The sequence below is a fragment of the Siniperca chuatsi genome, linkage group LG19, assembly GCF_020085105.1.
Source record: "Siniperca chuatsi isolate FFG_IHB_CAS linkage group LG19, ASM2008510v1, whole genome shotgun sequence".
NCBI lineage: Eukaryota > Metazoa > Chordata > Actinopteri > Centrarchiformes > Sinipercidae > Siniperca > Siniperca chuatsi.
The window spans coordinates 7,286,944-7,303,776 of NC_058060.1; the positions used below are offsets into that span (position 1 = coordinate 7,286,944).

A 16,833-nucleotide genomic window follows, 5' to 3' on the forward strand; every position below is an offset into this window, starting at 1 on the left:
GCTGAATTGACTTACATGGATCCGAGGCCAGAAGTTCACACCAAACAAGGATTGAGGTTTCCTGCTTACCCGGGGCCTGTCCTTATTAAGTTATGGGGGCCTGGTGTGAGGATGTAGGTAAGCCTCTGTGTTGACAGAATCCATAATAATTCCTGATAGGAATTATCCCAAAGAGGTTTTTACTCACCATTCAGGTAGTCTCCTTAGCCGAAATGTTTAATATAAAATACTTACATCAGCCGGGCCCACACAAGAAGGTTCAAGGATTGTCATAGTGAGTCAAGAGAAGGGGATTGACACTGAGGCATTCAGCAGGTCACACAGCTCAAAATAGATCAGAGTCCTGAAACGGGACGCTCCCGTTGCTGATGAAATGTCAAAGGGTCTAAATGTAAACGGGTGCAACAATGTAAACACAAGGTTCCACATAATCAAAGTGTTTCCACCTGCAGTGACAGAGCCATCCGTTCTGGGCATGCCGTTCATTACCTCACAGTCTTCTGGTGCTCAGAGGGTAACCCAAGAGAGGCCAGAGCTTGGCTTTGGCTGACTTTAGAAGAAGGAAAGAGCAGGAGCAAAGGGGCATTTTCCTCTACCTCACCTTAGAACGTAAACAGTGAAACAGCCCGCAGACCTACAGGTGCCTCGGAGTATTTCTGCCCAGAACAGGGAAGGTCGTCGGAAGAGAAAGGAAAGAGAGGTTTAATCATGTTCGTAAAGATTCAACCCCAAGACCTTAGGGCCCTGCACTGAACTCTGTTAAAGTGAACTCAGAGAAGGCCTGCTGCACCTCTCAGTGTCGCCCAGCCCTTTCACAATCTCATTATTACAGGGCTGACCTTATGGCGAACATATTAGTTCCTCACTACAATATACAATTCAGGTGGTTGTGGCAGAGGATGATCTTTCCAATCATCCTCTCACTCGCTGTCTTTGCTCTTATAAGTCAGCATGGCAAAACAATTACCTGATAGCAAACCGGCAAGGAGCACGACAAAGTGAGTGATGTCTGGGAACCCAACACCTTAAGAAATGATGCCCGACGTCTCGTAACATTTTTACACATGACAGCATGACTGCTCTCTTGAGGGGCTCGTCTGAGTGCTAACCCAGCCACGGCCGAGGAGCAGGCAGAGGAGCAGGGAGACAATAATGCGCTAATGAGAGCCAGATCTGCTCTGTTAGCTTAGCGCCTGGCTGCGTGCTCAGACACAGACAGCAAGACAGAGAGCAGTTCATCAAGCTGCCTCTGCAGAGCTGCTCACAGGCTTCTGAAGCAAGAAGGTGGGGCAGGACAAGGAGCTTGGGAGTTTGGCATGTTAATAAGTCTGGATGTGCTTTTAGCATTAAGTGTGTTTAGTCCTCCCTTCCATCGCCACAACAGCCTAACTTCCTTGCAGTTTTTTGTTGTTGATGAGCCGCCAGGGGTAGTCTGTGGCCAAAATCAACTAATACTTTGGTATATTATTATGGCTTAAGCTACCTGGCAGTATATAAAGTAGTTGAAGTTAGCTCCACCTTTACCAGCTGCAACATTAAAGTGATGAACACTTTAATGCAGAATAATTCTGCATAATGAGTACTTTTACTTCTGGTACTTTTAGCATATTTTGATGCTAATACTTTTGTGCTTTTACTTAGTAAGAGTTTGAATGCAGGACTTTTACTTGTAACGGAGTGTTTTTACACTGCAGTATTGCTACTTTTACTTAAGTAAAAGATCTGAATACTTCTTCCACCACCGACTCTACGTATATCAGTGAAAAAAGTCTTTCCTAAAATGAAACTCATTCTACTTTTGACCCATTGCCGCTGGTTGCATATATCTGTGGGTGACCAGGTCACCCAAAGAATGATAAACTGCGTAGACATTTGTGGTCAGCAAAGGATGAAGCCTACTGATCCCCGGCCTAAGGACGTGAAACTTACCAGTAATTTACAAGGAGAAAAAAAAAATCAAACATTAGAGGAACGCCTGAAGAAAGAAATAGTTATAGTAATAGTTGTTACAGTCGTTTCTAGCGATGAGTGCCACATGTTGAAGGGAGACACTATTAACATCAAGAACTTTCAGTTCTTTTCCATAGCAGAGCTAAAAAGATTAGGTGATTAATTGATTAACAAAAAAATTATCTGCAACAATCTGAAAACTGATTAATCATTTAACAAGCAAAAATGTCAACCATTTGCAGGTTCCATCTTCTCAAATGTGATGATTTCCTTCTTTTCTGTTTTATACGATAGTAAATTAATCTTTGGGTTTGGGACTGTCGGTTGGACAAATTGAGCAATTTGAAGACATCACCTTGTGATAGGCGTTGATGGACAAAAGAAAAATCAATAAACTGATAATGAGAATAATTTAGTTACAGCCCCTAAGTAAGAAATTAAATTCTGCATTAAATGACATTTCCAGTGCACCAAATAAGAAGCACAGCTCAGTTTTCAAAGGGCAGTGAAGGGGGATTTTAGGATGGCTACTACACACTGGCCTACTTCTCATGATGTGGCAATAAAAGGAATGTGAATCGACCAGCTTTGTAAATTATTCTCAGAAAATATAGAATCTGTCAGCTCAGCCCCTTGACTAGCTGATGTTTTTCCAGGGTAGGCATGAGGAAACAGCGGCGCTACCGCTCAGCACGTTTGGACCACATGAAGGCATTATTACGCTGTATGCCTCCGTTGTTGTTTGACTGAGACATATTTCCAGACGGCTGCCTGGAGATGAGGGATATGCTACAAGGGAAGAGTCCTCGCTCTTGCTGCCAGCCCCGACCCTTTCATAATCGCCCAGGAATTATGCACATCCCAGTTAAAGCACTGGTAGAGTGAGTTATGGCTGTGGTGGTGTTTCCTGAGAAGTCTGCCAAAAAGATGATTTAGATAGATCACACGTCTGGGGTCCGAGGGTTCCTCGGACACTGTTTAAACACGTCTTTATTCTGAGGACAGTGGAATGTGAAGGGTGCTGAGTGAAAAACAAATCACCTAACAGTGACATTTCCAAGATGGCAACGATGACAGCAGAGTTATTGGTCATCTCTGCTGAACACTTAAACATTAGAGCAATTACTAAAAGACTTATTCTTCATTATTCTACGTGGCTCTTCGAGTTACAGATGTGAAGGCTCCACAACAAAGCTTGGGAGTTGAATTAACACCAACATATTCATTTGTATTCACTTAAAAAAGAATTTTATTTAGTTTTAATACATTGGGCGGTTTGTGGTGAAATATGTATACATTCAGCTTTACAATTCATACAGGAATTATCCCACTAAATTCCAAAAATACACAATTTACAAGGTATACATGTTTCAACATATTTCAGAACACAAAAAAGACAGCTATACCAGTTTAATACGTAAAAGCCTACTTCCTTTTTGTTTAATTATACCATTCGATTCAAATGGTAAACCTGTATGCAATGTTTTATTTTCAGGTAAATATAAGTTAAAGTATTTATAGCAAATAGCCTCTGAAGGTCATTCACTGGACAAACAAAACACAAAAATTGGCACGCAGTTTCCCATGCAATTAAAAACAGATTTAAAAAAATTCTATTTGTGATAAGACATGCTTGAATCCATGTCATCTTCACCATCCCTTAAAAGATCAAGATCTAACTCTCAGAACTACATTTCCCAGAACACACCAGCACTCGAATATTACAAACATGGTCAGAGGTCAGGGGTACAGTACATTTATAACTGCTTCTCAGATACAAACACAGATATAGGAGTACTGTGAAATCCATTAGCAATGTGGAGCACACAGCTTTTTCTTTGATTTTCCAAATTCAGAGGAAACACCCTTATGACTCACTGCCCTGTCTAATATTGAACACTTTTCCTTTGTCTCTGTCCAGTCAAAGGGATGTATATGAAAGACCATAGCAGTGGTAGTGATATTACTGATATTATCTGTCTGAGTGAGGGAGTGCCAGTAAGTCGCACTCCATTAAAGCAACTCGTTACAACAAAGGCGTGCAATTTTAAGAGGTGCCCTCTCCTTCGGCACCCAGTGGAAAGCTTGCTGGTGCCAATCTCTTTGATTTATGCACTCTTCAAAAACACACCAAAGGTTTGAAGTCCAAGTCAGTAAAAGTAGTAAAACGTCATTCCAGACACTAGGTAACTCTATTCTGAAGAAATGAGGCAGTTGTGTGGACAACAGAGACACACGATCCAAGCTTTTGGCTAAAAGTAGTAAGATGGAATACAAGATGGCTTGGCTTGATAAGCTTCTCCATAAGCAGCATAATGTTCATAGAGTCTGAGGGGCAGGATCAGGACCAAGCACAGGACAGAGCAAAGAAAGACAAACGCTGGAGAAAAGTGGGCCCTGCATTGATACAGATGTGCTTGCTAAGGCAAGGTGCTCCGAGGACAATAAGCATGCTGAGGACAAGAAAGAACCCTTGATAAAAAATTGTAGAAAAAGGTTTCAGTCGTAGTCATCTGGACACTGTTTTCAGAATCAAGACGTTTCGGCTCCCATCCGGATTCTGAAAACAGTGTCCAGATGACTACGACTGAAACCTTTTCTACGATGGAACACTCCTGGACGAATGAGGGACTACACCATCTTGGTCAAAATTGTTTTTCCATCCTCATTATCATACTTCAGAGATTTAGCCATGTGCCTGACAAACTTTGGTTTATACTTTTGGACTCATTCCACTGCACTGCTATAACTAAATGATATATATCTGAAGATGGGTAATATTTTGACCAATGTCCAGAAACTGCACAAAAAACTGTAACTCAAAACAAAACATAGGAGAGAAAGACTCACTCAAATTCCATTAAGAGGAAGGCTGAGCTGCATTTGCATTTGCGCAGCGTCGTTATTAGAAAGTGTGCAAAGAGTAGTGTCTGTGGGAACACAGGTGGAGTGTGTGGACGGTCAAGCCTTACAGCTCAGCGGAGGGGAGACAGTCAGACCTCCACCACTGGCTTCATGTCTGAGGAGGGAGCTCAGCTCAGGACAACACACAGTGGGCGAGAGGGGGGGGAGGGGTTGTTCTTTTAAGTGTGTTTGTGTCTATGCTTGTGTTTGAGTGTGTGTGACACTGTGTGTGGTATTCACGCGTGTATGTTTGAACATGTGTGTGTGAATGTGTTTGTGTATGTGTGATGTCTAGACAAGGGAGCAGTAGCCACCGCAGGATCCACCTCCCGCGTCTTCGTCGGTGAGCTGGACTCCTCGGCCGTGGCTCTCGCTCTGCCATAAGCCAGGAGTCTGGATGATCTTCTCCACCAGCTCCTCAAAAGCACACTGAACACCGTCCCTGGTCTTCGCACTTGCCTCTGGAAGAACAGTGTAGAGGCAAGAATAAAAGGAAGAAAGAAGAGGGGATACAGAGAGGAGAAAGAAATATGAAGATGAGGTGGATTAAAAGAGACGGAGGATGGAAATGGACGAGGAAAGATGATGAGATACAGATACAACAACTGTTAATGTCTGCATCTTGATGTCATCATCTGCTGGGCTGGACGGGCCAGTCGTGGAAAATGTCTCAACAATAACTGTCAACCTCAGACACTAATAGTGAACCTTAGGAGGTTATTAGGGGATATAGTCAACGCCCACTCCACAACATGATGATATCCAAAAACATTATAATAGTAATAACCATAGGATAAAGAAATAAATCTTATTTAAAAAGCCAAATCAGAGTTAATATTTTAGGAAATGCCTTGGAAAACTTGGAAGGATCAGAGTGAAATCATTCCATTTCAACAAATATTTTTCAGTACTTGATGAAGATTAAAAACTAGTCATTTCAACTCTTTTAAGGAGTCCTTTACTGACAAATCTGAAAAATAAAAGTACAGGGGAAAACAAAAGCGCATGAAAGATTATATATGAAGCCGGTTTCATAAATAGAACTATGCAAGCATTCCTCAGCAAGTATGACAGTTATTTCAAAAGCTGTTTCCCCTGTGTAATAGTCTGCTGTAGCTCATGCCCAGCAGGTCTTTGTAGTGTAGGGAATCCTTCTGACTTACCTATAAAAAGCATGGAATGTTTTCTTGCAAACTTCAGCCCTTCTGCCCTGTCTAGCTCGTGGTTTTCCTAAAACAAAAGAGAGGTAATGGATTATTCGAGGTCTGCCGGGCGGAGCTGTCAGCTACTGTGGTCGTCACAGGGCAGAGAGGAAAAGTGATTTTCACAGACAAAGGACAGGACACAATAAATTCATAATGCTCCACTTAGTGGGCATTTTTTATCCCTACTGACTGATTCTGGTATCCTGGTAAAGGCCCAGCTGCCAAAAATATGAAAGTGGGTCTGCCACGATCATTTAGTTCTGTAATTTGTCAACTAGCTGTAAGCTGGCTTTAAAAAAAAATTTTTTTTAAGAGATACTTTTGTCAGTTTATTTTCCTGTTCTGTGGAATATATGTATATATAAAAAGTCCCTGTTTTTTGCATCTCTAGATACAGAAAACCAATTTTAAAATTTGTCAAAAAGTAGATATGAAGTCCATTCAAAATTCTGAATATCTTTGGTCATAACAGCTCAAGTGAAGGCAAAAAGTGTGTGTGTGATGAGCTGAATTAAAACATCATAATGTGCTGCTGCTCTCTAATCAAACAACCTTGTTAACTTGAGTGGGAACACAAACACTTTATACATAACCACAAACACACTCACCCTATCGATTTTATTTCCCACAAGCATTTTCACGAGGTCGTTCCGTGTACAGTACGTCTCGAGCTCATTAAGCCAGTTGTCAAGCTTGGCAAAGGTTTCCCGTCGTGTGACATCATACACTGTGCCAAACCAAATGAACAAGACATGCTCAGAACGGAGGCAAATTCATTCCTTGTCCTGGACAAGTTGACAATACTTTAGGTATACAATAGGACAATGCTGCAGCACGGAAATAATTATATCAGCATAATCATGGAACTGCCTTGCATTAATAATAGTTTTATGTCACATACAGGACCTTATAGAAGGACTGTATGATGTTGACTTTAAAACAATGTTTTCGAGTGTGATTAAGTCTAACAGGCCTTGAATTTAAAAACATATCTGATTGCTTTTTGCAATACCTAATAAAACTTTACTCCCAATAACCCTGAGTTATTTCAACTTTAAAAAAACCCCCAGAGAAAATACAACAACTTAAGATAAAATAAATATCTAAAATAATATGGTATCAACTAAAAACACATGGTTGATAAAACCAAAGCGACCGAAGTCTTCTGATAGTATCACATAATCCCAGTGCTACAGCAAGGCGCCTTGTGTTTCTATATATCATTAGAGTGGTCAAAAACCATAGGCTGCAGAGGAAGTCTGTTTAAGAGGTTTATCTTAGTTCCTGTGTGTGTATGTGTGTGTTCATATACATACTGTACATGCATATCCATATGAGGAGTCTGACTTAAGGGTATAAACCAACTTCCAGAGATAGAACCAAGAGTGTGTGCGTGTTTGGGTCACAGGATGAAAAGCCATCACTTTCTTTACAACCAGGGGCCTGACTCTGAAGTGAAGAGGACACACACACACACACACACACACACACACACACACACACACACACACGCGCAATGATGGCGTCAACAACTTGGCTTACCCAGGATGACTCCCTGGGCACCGCGGTAGTAACTAGGCGTCAGGGTTCGGAAGCGCTCCTGTCCTGCAGTGTCCTGCAAAAACACAACCAGCTCAGCACTACTGGACACACTCACAGGAAAAACTGGTGGCTCAAACAGAAGGAAAACCAGGGCAGACAGACATAAACAACAAAACTGACTCCTCTCTGTCCCTCAACATGCATGCAGGCAGAAATGGTGATACATAAGCGCCATCTTATGGCCACTTGAGAGAACAGAGGGACTGGAGTCATGGAGGAGTTGATAGTTAATCCCTCTGCTCTGACTGACAGACAAGAGCCGCAATTTTGTTTAATGAGTGTTACTGAAGAGAGTGAACAGAGGTTGTCACTTACCCATATTGCCAGCTTCGCCTTGTTACCGTCCACAGTAATGGTCTTCACTTTGAAGTCAACACCTAGGCAATGAAAAGCCAGTCAATCACTCATGCTGCCATGATTACCTCATCCTGCTACAGTCCCAATATGGTGACTCTTACAGGTTTGGCCAATTACTGCCAAGAATATTATATCACAATGACAGACTATAATTATCAATGATGAATTGTAAAAACATACACACCACACAATGTCTCTGAACTTCCGCTAACCCCAGCTATTCAGACTGGCATTATGCCATGTCCTGTATTTAAATTATGGTGTGACTGCGTATTCCTATCCACCACAAAGGGACTGTGTGGTTTAATGTCCTAAACTGAAAGCAATAAAAGGTTTGTATTAAAAAATAAATAAAAAAATAAAAATCCACCACCTGTGAAATGGCTCAGAGGGCCATGATTCACCCCAAAAATTCCTGCCAGGTCCCAAAGGAACAGACATTTACATGAAAATAACAATGTTGCCCCCCTTCCCCTCAACAAGTAAATCTCCTCTATTGCCTTTGTGCAGCGTCTCAGTGTGCAGAGTGCACAGTGTCTGGATGACATATCTGCCAGAGTTTTAGCATCCACTGACAGATTTACCAGGGAAATGTACACTTGTGATTGGCTTGTTTTTACATCTGGGACTAGGGAGGAGAGTTCAGTTTGGAGCCGAAACAGAGGAGGAGAAAAGGGACATGCAGACAGGCCCAGGGACTACAGCATGTGCACCGCACACACTTACATACAAATATACAGTCTGTTCACACGATCAATCACAACAACTAGCTCTTCCTCGAGTCCAGCAGGGTTGCTCAGATACTGTTGTCAGATGCATGCGGAGAGGAGTTTACACCAAACATTTCCCTGAACTTGGATCAGTCTCTCCTGCTTTAATTCAGACAGACCTTTCCCAGAGAACATACAGCAAAGCATCTGTTTGTAATACCACAACACAACAAGACGCCACTACCGTCAAGGCTGGGCTGATCTCTGCAGGCCAAGCCGCTCATGGTGGACCTCAAAACAGCCCTTCATCATATAGTTAATACACTGAGAGCATCACAACACACCTTATTACATTAAAAAAAAAAACAAGATGTGCTGTTAGCAGGCGACACGGTGAGTCAACGTTACCCTGTGGTGTCTCTGTGGTGTCTCTCTTTCAACTTTTGTAATGACAGTACCCAGAAGTAACTAGATAATAGGTTTATCAATGAAAGTGTCATGACAACGGGCCCGCTCCCCTGTCTGCCGATCATCTGTCACCTCATTAAGACCCCACGGATGACTGAGTGTTAAATTAGCTAATTCTTGATTAATACCTTTAGGTAATGTGCTAATGTGACAATGTACTGACTGTTGTCACAGGGAGGAATAAAACCTCAGTTGAACTGCTTTAGGTGGTAAGGATGAAAATACCTTAATTGAGATCAAGTGATACTGCATTAAAAGTGATTTCTGTCTGAATCGGAGGGAACCTGAGTCAATAAGGGAGTCCTAACTCCAATAAAGACATCTGTTTAGCAAAGATCCCCAGCTGGCCAAGTAAAGCAGTAGTGATCCATGCCCTGACCTTGAAAAAAAAAAAGTGTTTTAACTGTGTCAACCTCTCCTGGAATTTTTTTTTTTTTTATTAAACAAAGACAGCATTGTAAGCTACAAGCTCTTTACAAATTCACATTAGTTAGGTTAGAAAAACAATTCTACATCCAAACTCATCAATAAGATTATACATCTTGAATTGCTGAATGCTTTAATGAACATAAACCCATTACGGTTGTCACAGCCTAAAGGCTACCTGAATATATAGCGGGTGTGTCCTTGGTGCATCCAATTATTTATACTGCTAAAAGAAGCTGATATCATTTGCAGATCCAGCAGAATTTTGAAAAACCTCCATTTGTAAAAATAATGTACCACTAAGTTCACCATTTCACCAAATAAGATGGATAGCCTGGCCTGCTGCAGGATAGTTTTTTTCAAACTCCTCATTAAGTTTAAAATTAATCAAATAACTTTGTGGCTTTGAGGGTGTGTGGTATCGTGGTATCTTTTACTTCCAGCTCGCCAAGTGCTCATACCTTCTGTTAGCAGACCTCCTTATAGGCCAAATTTCTGTACGGTGACCTCAGCTTGACATTGATTCCAGTATAAAGAGATCTTTGACTTTTAATTTCAATTCAATTTATTTATTTTATTTATATATTGCCAATTCATAACAGAAGTTATCTCACTGCACTTTTCCTATAGAGCAGGTCTAGAACGTACTCTATAATATTAACTGCAGAGACCCTAATTTCTGTTTTCAGTTATTTGCAATAAATACTGGGTGTGCAATTGACACAAGTGAGTGTGGCGATTGAGCCAATTCTGGTCCTGGAGCAGATAACAGGGGTTCTGCCATTTTGTGGATTGTTGTTCAGTACAATGTATCTGCCAGCAGCCTCAGCGGGGCCTACAGGCTAGGAAGCAGAGTGAAGAACGGTTTATGTCCACTTTACTGAATGCGGTAGCCATTGTTGTCTACAGTAGCTGTTTATAGTTCTTAAAAACTCCAACTCCAAACAATGCACTGGACAGCACAAATATTCTGACAGATTCACTAATGAGCTTTCTCAATCTCTTTCAATTAATGACACTAGCATTTGGTGTGCAGTGTGACCGCTGGCGTTTTCAACTTCAGTGACAAGTTACTGTAATATTAACAGAGCTCCAGGGATATTCTGACCAACTATTGTTTACAAAATTACAATGTACTTAACTATGCTAAAATATATTTTTTCATCAATGAACACTCCCTGGCCACTTTATTAGGTATAGCGTACATATACAATCTAATGCAATCCAGTACAACTGCTCTGCCACATATTCTACCTTTATGAAGCTTATAATGGCCAGCTTTTGTTAAAACTTTCAGTGAGGAGTTAAATCAACTCATTACTGACGTCGTAATAAGTGGTGGTGTGGTACTGGACACCACTCAACACCACTGCAAACTACAAATCACTCAGTAACAAACATATAGTTAAATTAACACCTCTCTGACAGTGTCAGTCAAAACAGAACATTATTGTCTTGAAAAGGTAGAATTTATGGCTGAGCTGTTGTATTGCATTACATTAGATTTTACAGGTGTACCTAATAAAGTGTATGTTTACATGTATTTTTACTTATTGCGTGCACCAGCCCTTACCATAAATATACTTTGTCCATTCTTACATATGTGGGTATCACTATTAATCAATGAGCTAATATGTTTAATACGAGCCAGTATGTTTAGTACTACGCTACCCATTTACCAGTGTATTTTATGAGTAACCAAAATGTTTTGCTCATAATCATTTACGTTTAAATTAATGGTACCATTAAAGTTTGTGGCTCATTTTGAGTCCACTGATGATGGTGTTACAGTTTTATTTGACAGTTTCAGTAACTGAGCTCAGATGTGTTGCTCACCTATTGTTGCTGCTTGTTCTGGGTCAAATGTGTCATCTGTGAATCTCAAGAGGAGGCTGTTGAGAGGAAGAAGGAAATAATTAGATTAAGACTGAGTATGAATCACTAACAAACACAGCAGGATGGCTTTTTTTTTTTTAAAGAATTTAAGTAATTCTATTCCACACTGGTTGAGTAAGCTTTTGGTCTGGAATCAGGTTTCCATTTGCTTTGTTCTCATAACCTGTCCTGCGGCACCACACTTATCGAAGTCTCTATCTCTTTCTATTGATCACTTTGTCCTTCACTTGCATTACATGTACAAGCTCCAGATGATATCACTGGCAGATTGCAGTCAGGAGGACAGGGTTCATTTCTTAACTATGACTAATCAAGTGCATAGGCCTTAATCACAGCGCTGATGATGGGGATAAGCTCACTCCTTTCCCTTGACCCGAGGATAATTCTCTTATTTTTCCTCATGGGCCATCAGGAAGGATGCTGGAGCAATGAGTGTTTATTGTTTGAGGTCCATACAGCCGATGAGCTATGCTTGGAGAACGCCAAGTAAGAAATGTGTTCTGTGTAGGTCATTTGTTCAGGTAAAATGAAACTTATGTATTCCATGCCAGGCAGACATCTCCCTGATGATTTAAGGGCTTCTACAGATTGCAGGGAAACAAATAAAATTTCTGTATGCTACTCAAAAATTAGTCTGGTCAGTGTACCTACTTGACAATAGCACAACTGGCTCAGGATAATTCAAATAATGACATTTGAAACTAATCATAGTCTGAATTAGTTTATTGTATCAATTTAATAATAATACAAAATTACTTTCTGGAAACAACGCCCTTGGCCTCAACGATGCACTAGGCAGCGTACAGTACAGCTGGCCACAAAACTCTGTTTTCTGGAAATATAAGCAAACCTTGGTCTATGTTATGGTGTTGGCATAAACTCCTCCTCTGTGCTCAGTCAATACAGAGCTGCCATCACAGTAAGCAAACTACCAGCACTACTGGAGAAAATGTAAAACAGAAAAAAATGACATTTCTACCGTAAAACTAAAACAGGCGCAGACCCAAGATTAAAATTACGGTTGTGTGTTATAATTAAGAAATTATCTAAATAAGATAATGCTAAAAAAAAGTAAATAGAGGAAGAATGAACTGAGATTAGAGTAACATTTACTACCGAGACTGTGGAAACGTTACTGCTGACATTCTCGGATGCAAAGAGTATGACTTAGTACAAACATCTGAGATAATTTACAACCTTCTGGACTAACACTTAGCTGATCCAAGATGAAGGGTATTCTCAAATCCCTTTTACATTCAATCCCTTGTTGATCATGCTGAAGATCCCAGTCTTGTGATCACTACGCAAAAAGCCCTATATCCTTTGAGGTTCATGTTATGGTTTGTTATTTTGAGAACCTGAGGCTTGGTCAACAGTCTGCACTAATGATGATGATTTTTTGGCCAGACAGTTCACTTGTCAGAAGGCTTACAGCAAAGGTTTGGGCAGCTCATTACCTATGTACCGTGCTATGGCTATGGAAGGAACGCTGTACTTGATACCATAGTTTGCAATGTGATGGTTGATGGCTCAGGCTGTCTATCAGGATTCTTTCATGCAGTCTGGACCACAGTCATGGAGACCAGCAAACCTGGCCAATCTCTCTGTTGCCAGACTAATGTTGGTAAAAACATTATACTCTGCTTTGAATATTACACTGATTTGTGGTTGCTAACAAGGACCTCTGATTACCACATGATGGCAAAATCAACTGTGTGGTAAAAGCTATAACAGTTACAGCATTTTAGTCCTTCTGGGGGCTTACTCAAACATGACCTCTTAAATTAAGCTATTCCATGTAGATATTAGCTGCTGTGTTCATAGTGTGAACGACGTGATCTTGAAGAAGCTAGCGCTACAATTACGATATATACGATTAGATACAGGGATGCTTCTTGCATTGCCATCACAATTATCTACAACACAAACAGTGACTGTTACTACTCATCATGTCTTCACTTAAATCTGCTAACATACAGCTGGCTTAGTTAACTTACCGCCCCTGTGGCAGTAAAGCCACGAAGACAGGGCAGAAAAGTGGCCTCGATTGCAACATCTTCAAACAGCTATGTCAGACATGAACAAAGATGATGTCACATAACAGTTACAGCTACTGTCAGCTAGCTGAGGTTAGCTGGACAGCAAGCACACCACAAGCCTTAGTTCAGCTTATAATAACCAAATTGTGTATTATTTGTCATTAAAGAAGAGGACGACCACAGCTGAGTCGTCTAAGTTAGATACGTAATTTTAAAACGCTGCATTGTCTTTGAACCTCACATTGCTTGATTGGCTGCTAATTTAACGCTAGCTAACGTTAGCAGTGAGCCACGACATCAATTTCGTGGAGATAATTTCAGCTTACCTGGACTTCCCAACACCACTTTCTCCTATTATCAATATTTTCAGCGTCGTTAATATATCTTCTTCCATTTTGCTTTTACAGTGAGCTCTGTTACTCTCGATAAACAGTTACAACACCCTGTTAAAAACGACGTTCCTAAGTAACTTGCGTTCCTGTTTACAGCTTGCAACAGAGACGGTCTTGTTAAGAAGCCTCACTCCAACCATATCCGGTATGACTTTTTGGCACTTCCGCTTGGTAGAAGTGCATACATATCTGATGAGGTAGTCTTTATGATTACATATTAAGCAGACACTATTGTAACGTAAAGGATTCGTGTTTATTTTAATAAAGTTCGATTTGTGTGATTTACTTTGTAGTGGGACAAAATTGGAATCCATTATGTTCCTACCAGTGTTACATAACATCAGTAAAATAGGTCTACTGATTCTCACTGGTTCTTTTAATAAGCATTTATTATTCCCACATTCCAAAAACATTTTTATTAGTTATAAACTGTTCCATAATTACTGTGCATTAAGTTCATGCCTTTCAATGAATACTGCTACAACAGTATGTCTTTTTTTCTTTATAAAGTCAGCTCAAATATATTGAGCTGATGTCTGTTCAACTTGTCTCCATCTTTCTCACTGGTTTGACTAAACATTTGAGGATTTGGTCTTCAGTTCAGTACAGCTCAATGGTCAGTCCTCCTCTGAACGAGCCCTATCAAGAAACTTTTTAGTAGGAAAAACACTTGACCATCCATGAGCCAAATCATGGCAGGATATGATTTTATGCTCCAGATGTTTAAGTCAAAAGAAGCAGTGTACTGCGTGTGCGTTATACTGTAGCTCTATATACTAGCCAGTATGTATAGTATACTATACTTGAATTATGTATGTAGTCGTTAATTTGATCAAACTGATCCCAGTTTCAGTAGAAATGTTCTTTAAAACATTGAAGCATGTCTATAGCCTTCAGCTTTAAAGTGTCATTACTCCTGTCTCTGGCCCATTATTTAAAAAAATAGAGAAAATAATAAATGCTTAAATTTTTTTTAGAACACAAGGGGTTATCTTCTAGTCATAGTTAGCCACACAGAAAGACACAGACAGTTGTTGGTACTTTATTTAATAAATAACTCATAAACAGCATTGGGAGAGAACATGGTATTGAAATAAAAGGCACTTTGAAAACAATACTGTAAAGGCTTGTGTGTGTGGTACTTCAGAGGCATTTGGGTGTGAACGCATTTCAGAGGTGATTCATATGACATCTAAACAAATAGTCTTGTTTCAGTCTTACAATCTAAAATAATGTAACTAACAAAACTGACTCACACAAATGAGCTCACCAGTTCACTGAACAACAGAAAACATATTTTTGGCGTACTTGACAAGAACACAGGGAAGGACCTGAGAATGACTAATAAAGTTACTGCAGTTAGCAAATACAACAATATTTCATTAGTTAATTGCAACTTCTATCATAACTATACAAATCCTTTGATTGTTCAACATTGCCACAATTTCATAATTTTAACAAGTGGTATACAGTCCCTTTGTGATAGTATATCAACAATTCAAATAATGACAGTTGATATTAATCTTCATCTTGTGTATTTACTCCTTTAGAATAAACAGTACTCAATGAGAGTGCAATAAAATCTTAAACATCGGATGTTTCCAAGTTGCAGTCCAAAACTACATTTACAGTCACTGCATAATCTATTGTGATTCAATGTAATTGTCCAATCTAAGTTGAATGCTAAATATTGTTCAATACATTGCAGTTGTTTTCACACACACACACACACACACACACACATTGACATAATGTGCTGCTATGGTTGACAATTTACATATTAAACTCAGGTCCTGTCTGGAACACACAGAAACACAGGAATTCAGTGCACAGAGAGAGACGAGAAGAGGGAGTGAAAGACAGAGAAGTGTCTGAGAAAGAGACAGAAGCTGAGAAAGTCTTGTACATACATTTTATATCCATAGTGTCCACATTGTGTTGTTAAAAAAAAAAAAGCTAAATCCTCCTCCCATACCAGTCCTGTGGCAGGAAAAAAGCACCTTCATGTCATAATTTCTGCAAATATGCAATTTTAAAGTATATACACATACTGTACATCTAAAATACAACAAATGCATATAAATCATAAGTGTTAGTAAAAATACAGATGCGGTGGCCGCATGGTACATTATAATGGTAAAGCGACAAGAAAGAATTACATAGATTCCACCACAAGTTCCCCTCAGACCCCAAACCCACAGTAAATACTGCAGTTGTCAGATACTTGATAGCAGAGTTCATTGAAAACTATGGCGCCATCATTTTCCTTCATATTTAGGATTGACCACAGTCGTGACAGCACTTTTGTAGATGGGATTTTCACCCTGGAAAGCAAAAATTGAAGTTACAATCATGTTATTATTACTCAGTCAAGAAATATGCAATGTTTTTGTTAGATTTTCTGACACATTCACCAAATCACACAGAAAAAAACTTTTAACCATTAGGCATGATAATAGATTATCGTCATTTACTACATGTCATTTATTTAGATCACACTCAGCACACAGTCATGCTTTTGTGACAACATACCAAATATCCAAAGGTACAAATTCATCATTTTTAAACATACTTACTTACCAGACAAGATTTTGGTATTTGTGCACTGAAGACACTTAATATCATCAAAAACACCTAACATGTTTTGTGATTTTTCAGCTGTATTGATTGTCACAGCACACTCATGCACTCATTTTGTACAAACTATGAAGGTAATATTACTCTGCTTAAAGGGACAGTTCACCCCAAAATCAAAACTACATATTTTTCCTCTTACCTGTAGTGCTGTTTATCCATCTAGATTGTTTTGTTGTGAGTTGCAGAGTTTTGGAGATATTGGCCGTAGAGATGTCTGCATTTTTTGAATATAATGGGACTTTATGGC

At 39.7% G+C, this 16,833-nt stretch overlaps 2 protein-coding genes across 6 annotated transcripts in view; both read right to left on the reverse strand.

The window, feature by feature from the left end:
- Nucleotides 1-3,181: 3,181 nt before the first annotated feature.
- Nucleotides 3,182-14,087, reverse strand: rab18a (RAB18A, member RAS oncogene family). Its single transcript, XM_044177077.1, has 7 exons — nucleotides 13,884-14,087; nucleotides 11,459-11,514; nucleotides 7,977-8,038; nucleotides 7,602-7,674; nucleotides 6,668-6,786; nucleotides 6,018-6,084; nucleotides 3,182-5,315 (listed from the first exon to the last, which is right to left on the reverse strand). Exons 1-7 carry the CDS (start codon nucleotides 13,949-13,951, stop codon nucleotides 5,146-5,148), a joined length of 615 nt encoding a protein of 204 aa, XP_044033012.1. The 5' UTR covers nucleotides 13,952-14,087; the 3' UTR covers nucleotides 3,182-5,145.
- An 888-nt stretch (nucleotides 14,088-14,975) lies between these two features.
- Nucleotides 14,976-16,833, reverse strand: part of itgb1a (integrin, beta 1a) — a 29,945-nt gene continuing 28,087 nt past the window's right edge. For 3 of the 5 annotated variants that reach the window (XM_044176903.1, XM_044176901.1, XM_044176905.1), the window contains one exon: nucleotides 16,132-16,273. Coding sequence is in view for 2 of the 5 variants with exons in the window: in XM_044176904.1 (XP_044032839.1) it covers nucleotides 16,208-16,273 (66 nt within the window). In the remaining 3 variants the exon portion in view is untranslated. Of the gene's footprint in view, nucleotides 16,274-16,833 lie in introns of all 5 variants that reach the window. The other 2 variants (XM_044176904.1, XM_044176902.1) reach the window with 1 other exon arrangement.

Excerpts from the sequence above, each read along its gene's own strand:
- rab18a (XM_044177077.1), bottom strand. The coding sequence starts at position 13,951 with ATGGAAGAAGATATATTAACGACGCTGAAAATATTGATAATAGGAGAA. Across the intron at positions 7,675-7,976 it reads AGGCGAAGCTGGCAATATGG|GACACTGCAGGACAGGAGCG; the intron begins GTAAGTGACAAC and ends GTGTTTTTGCAG. Across the intron at positions 5,316-6,017 it reads ACATTCCATGCTTTTTATAG|AGGCAAGTGCGAAGACCAGG; the intron begins GTAAGTCAGAAG and ends CTGTTCTTCCAG.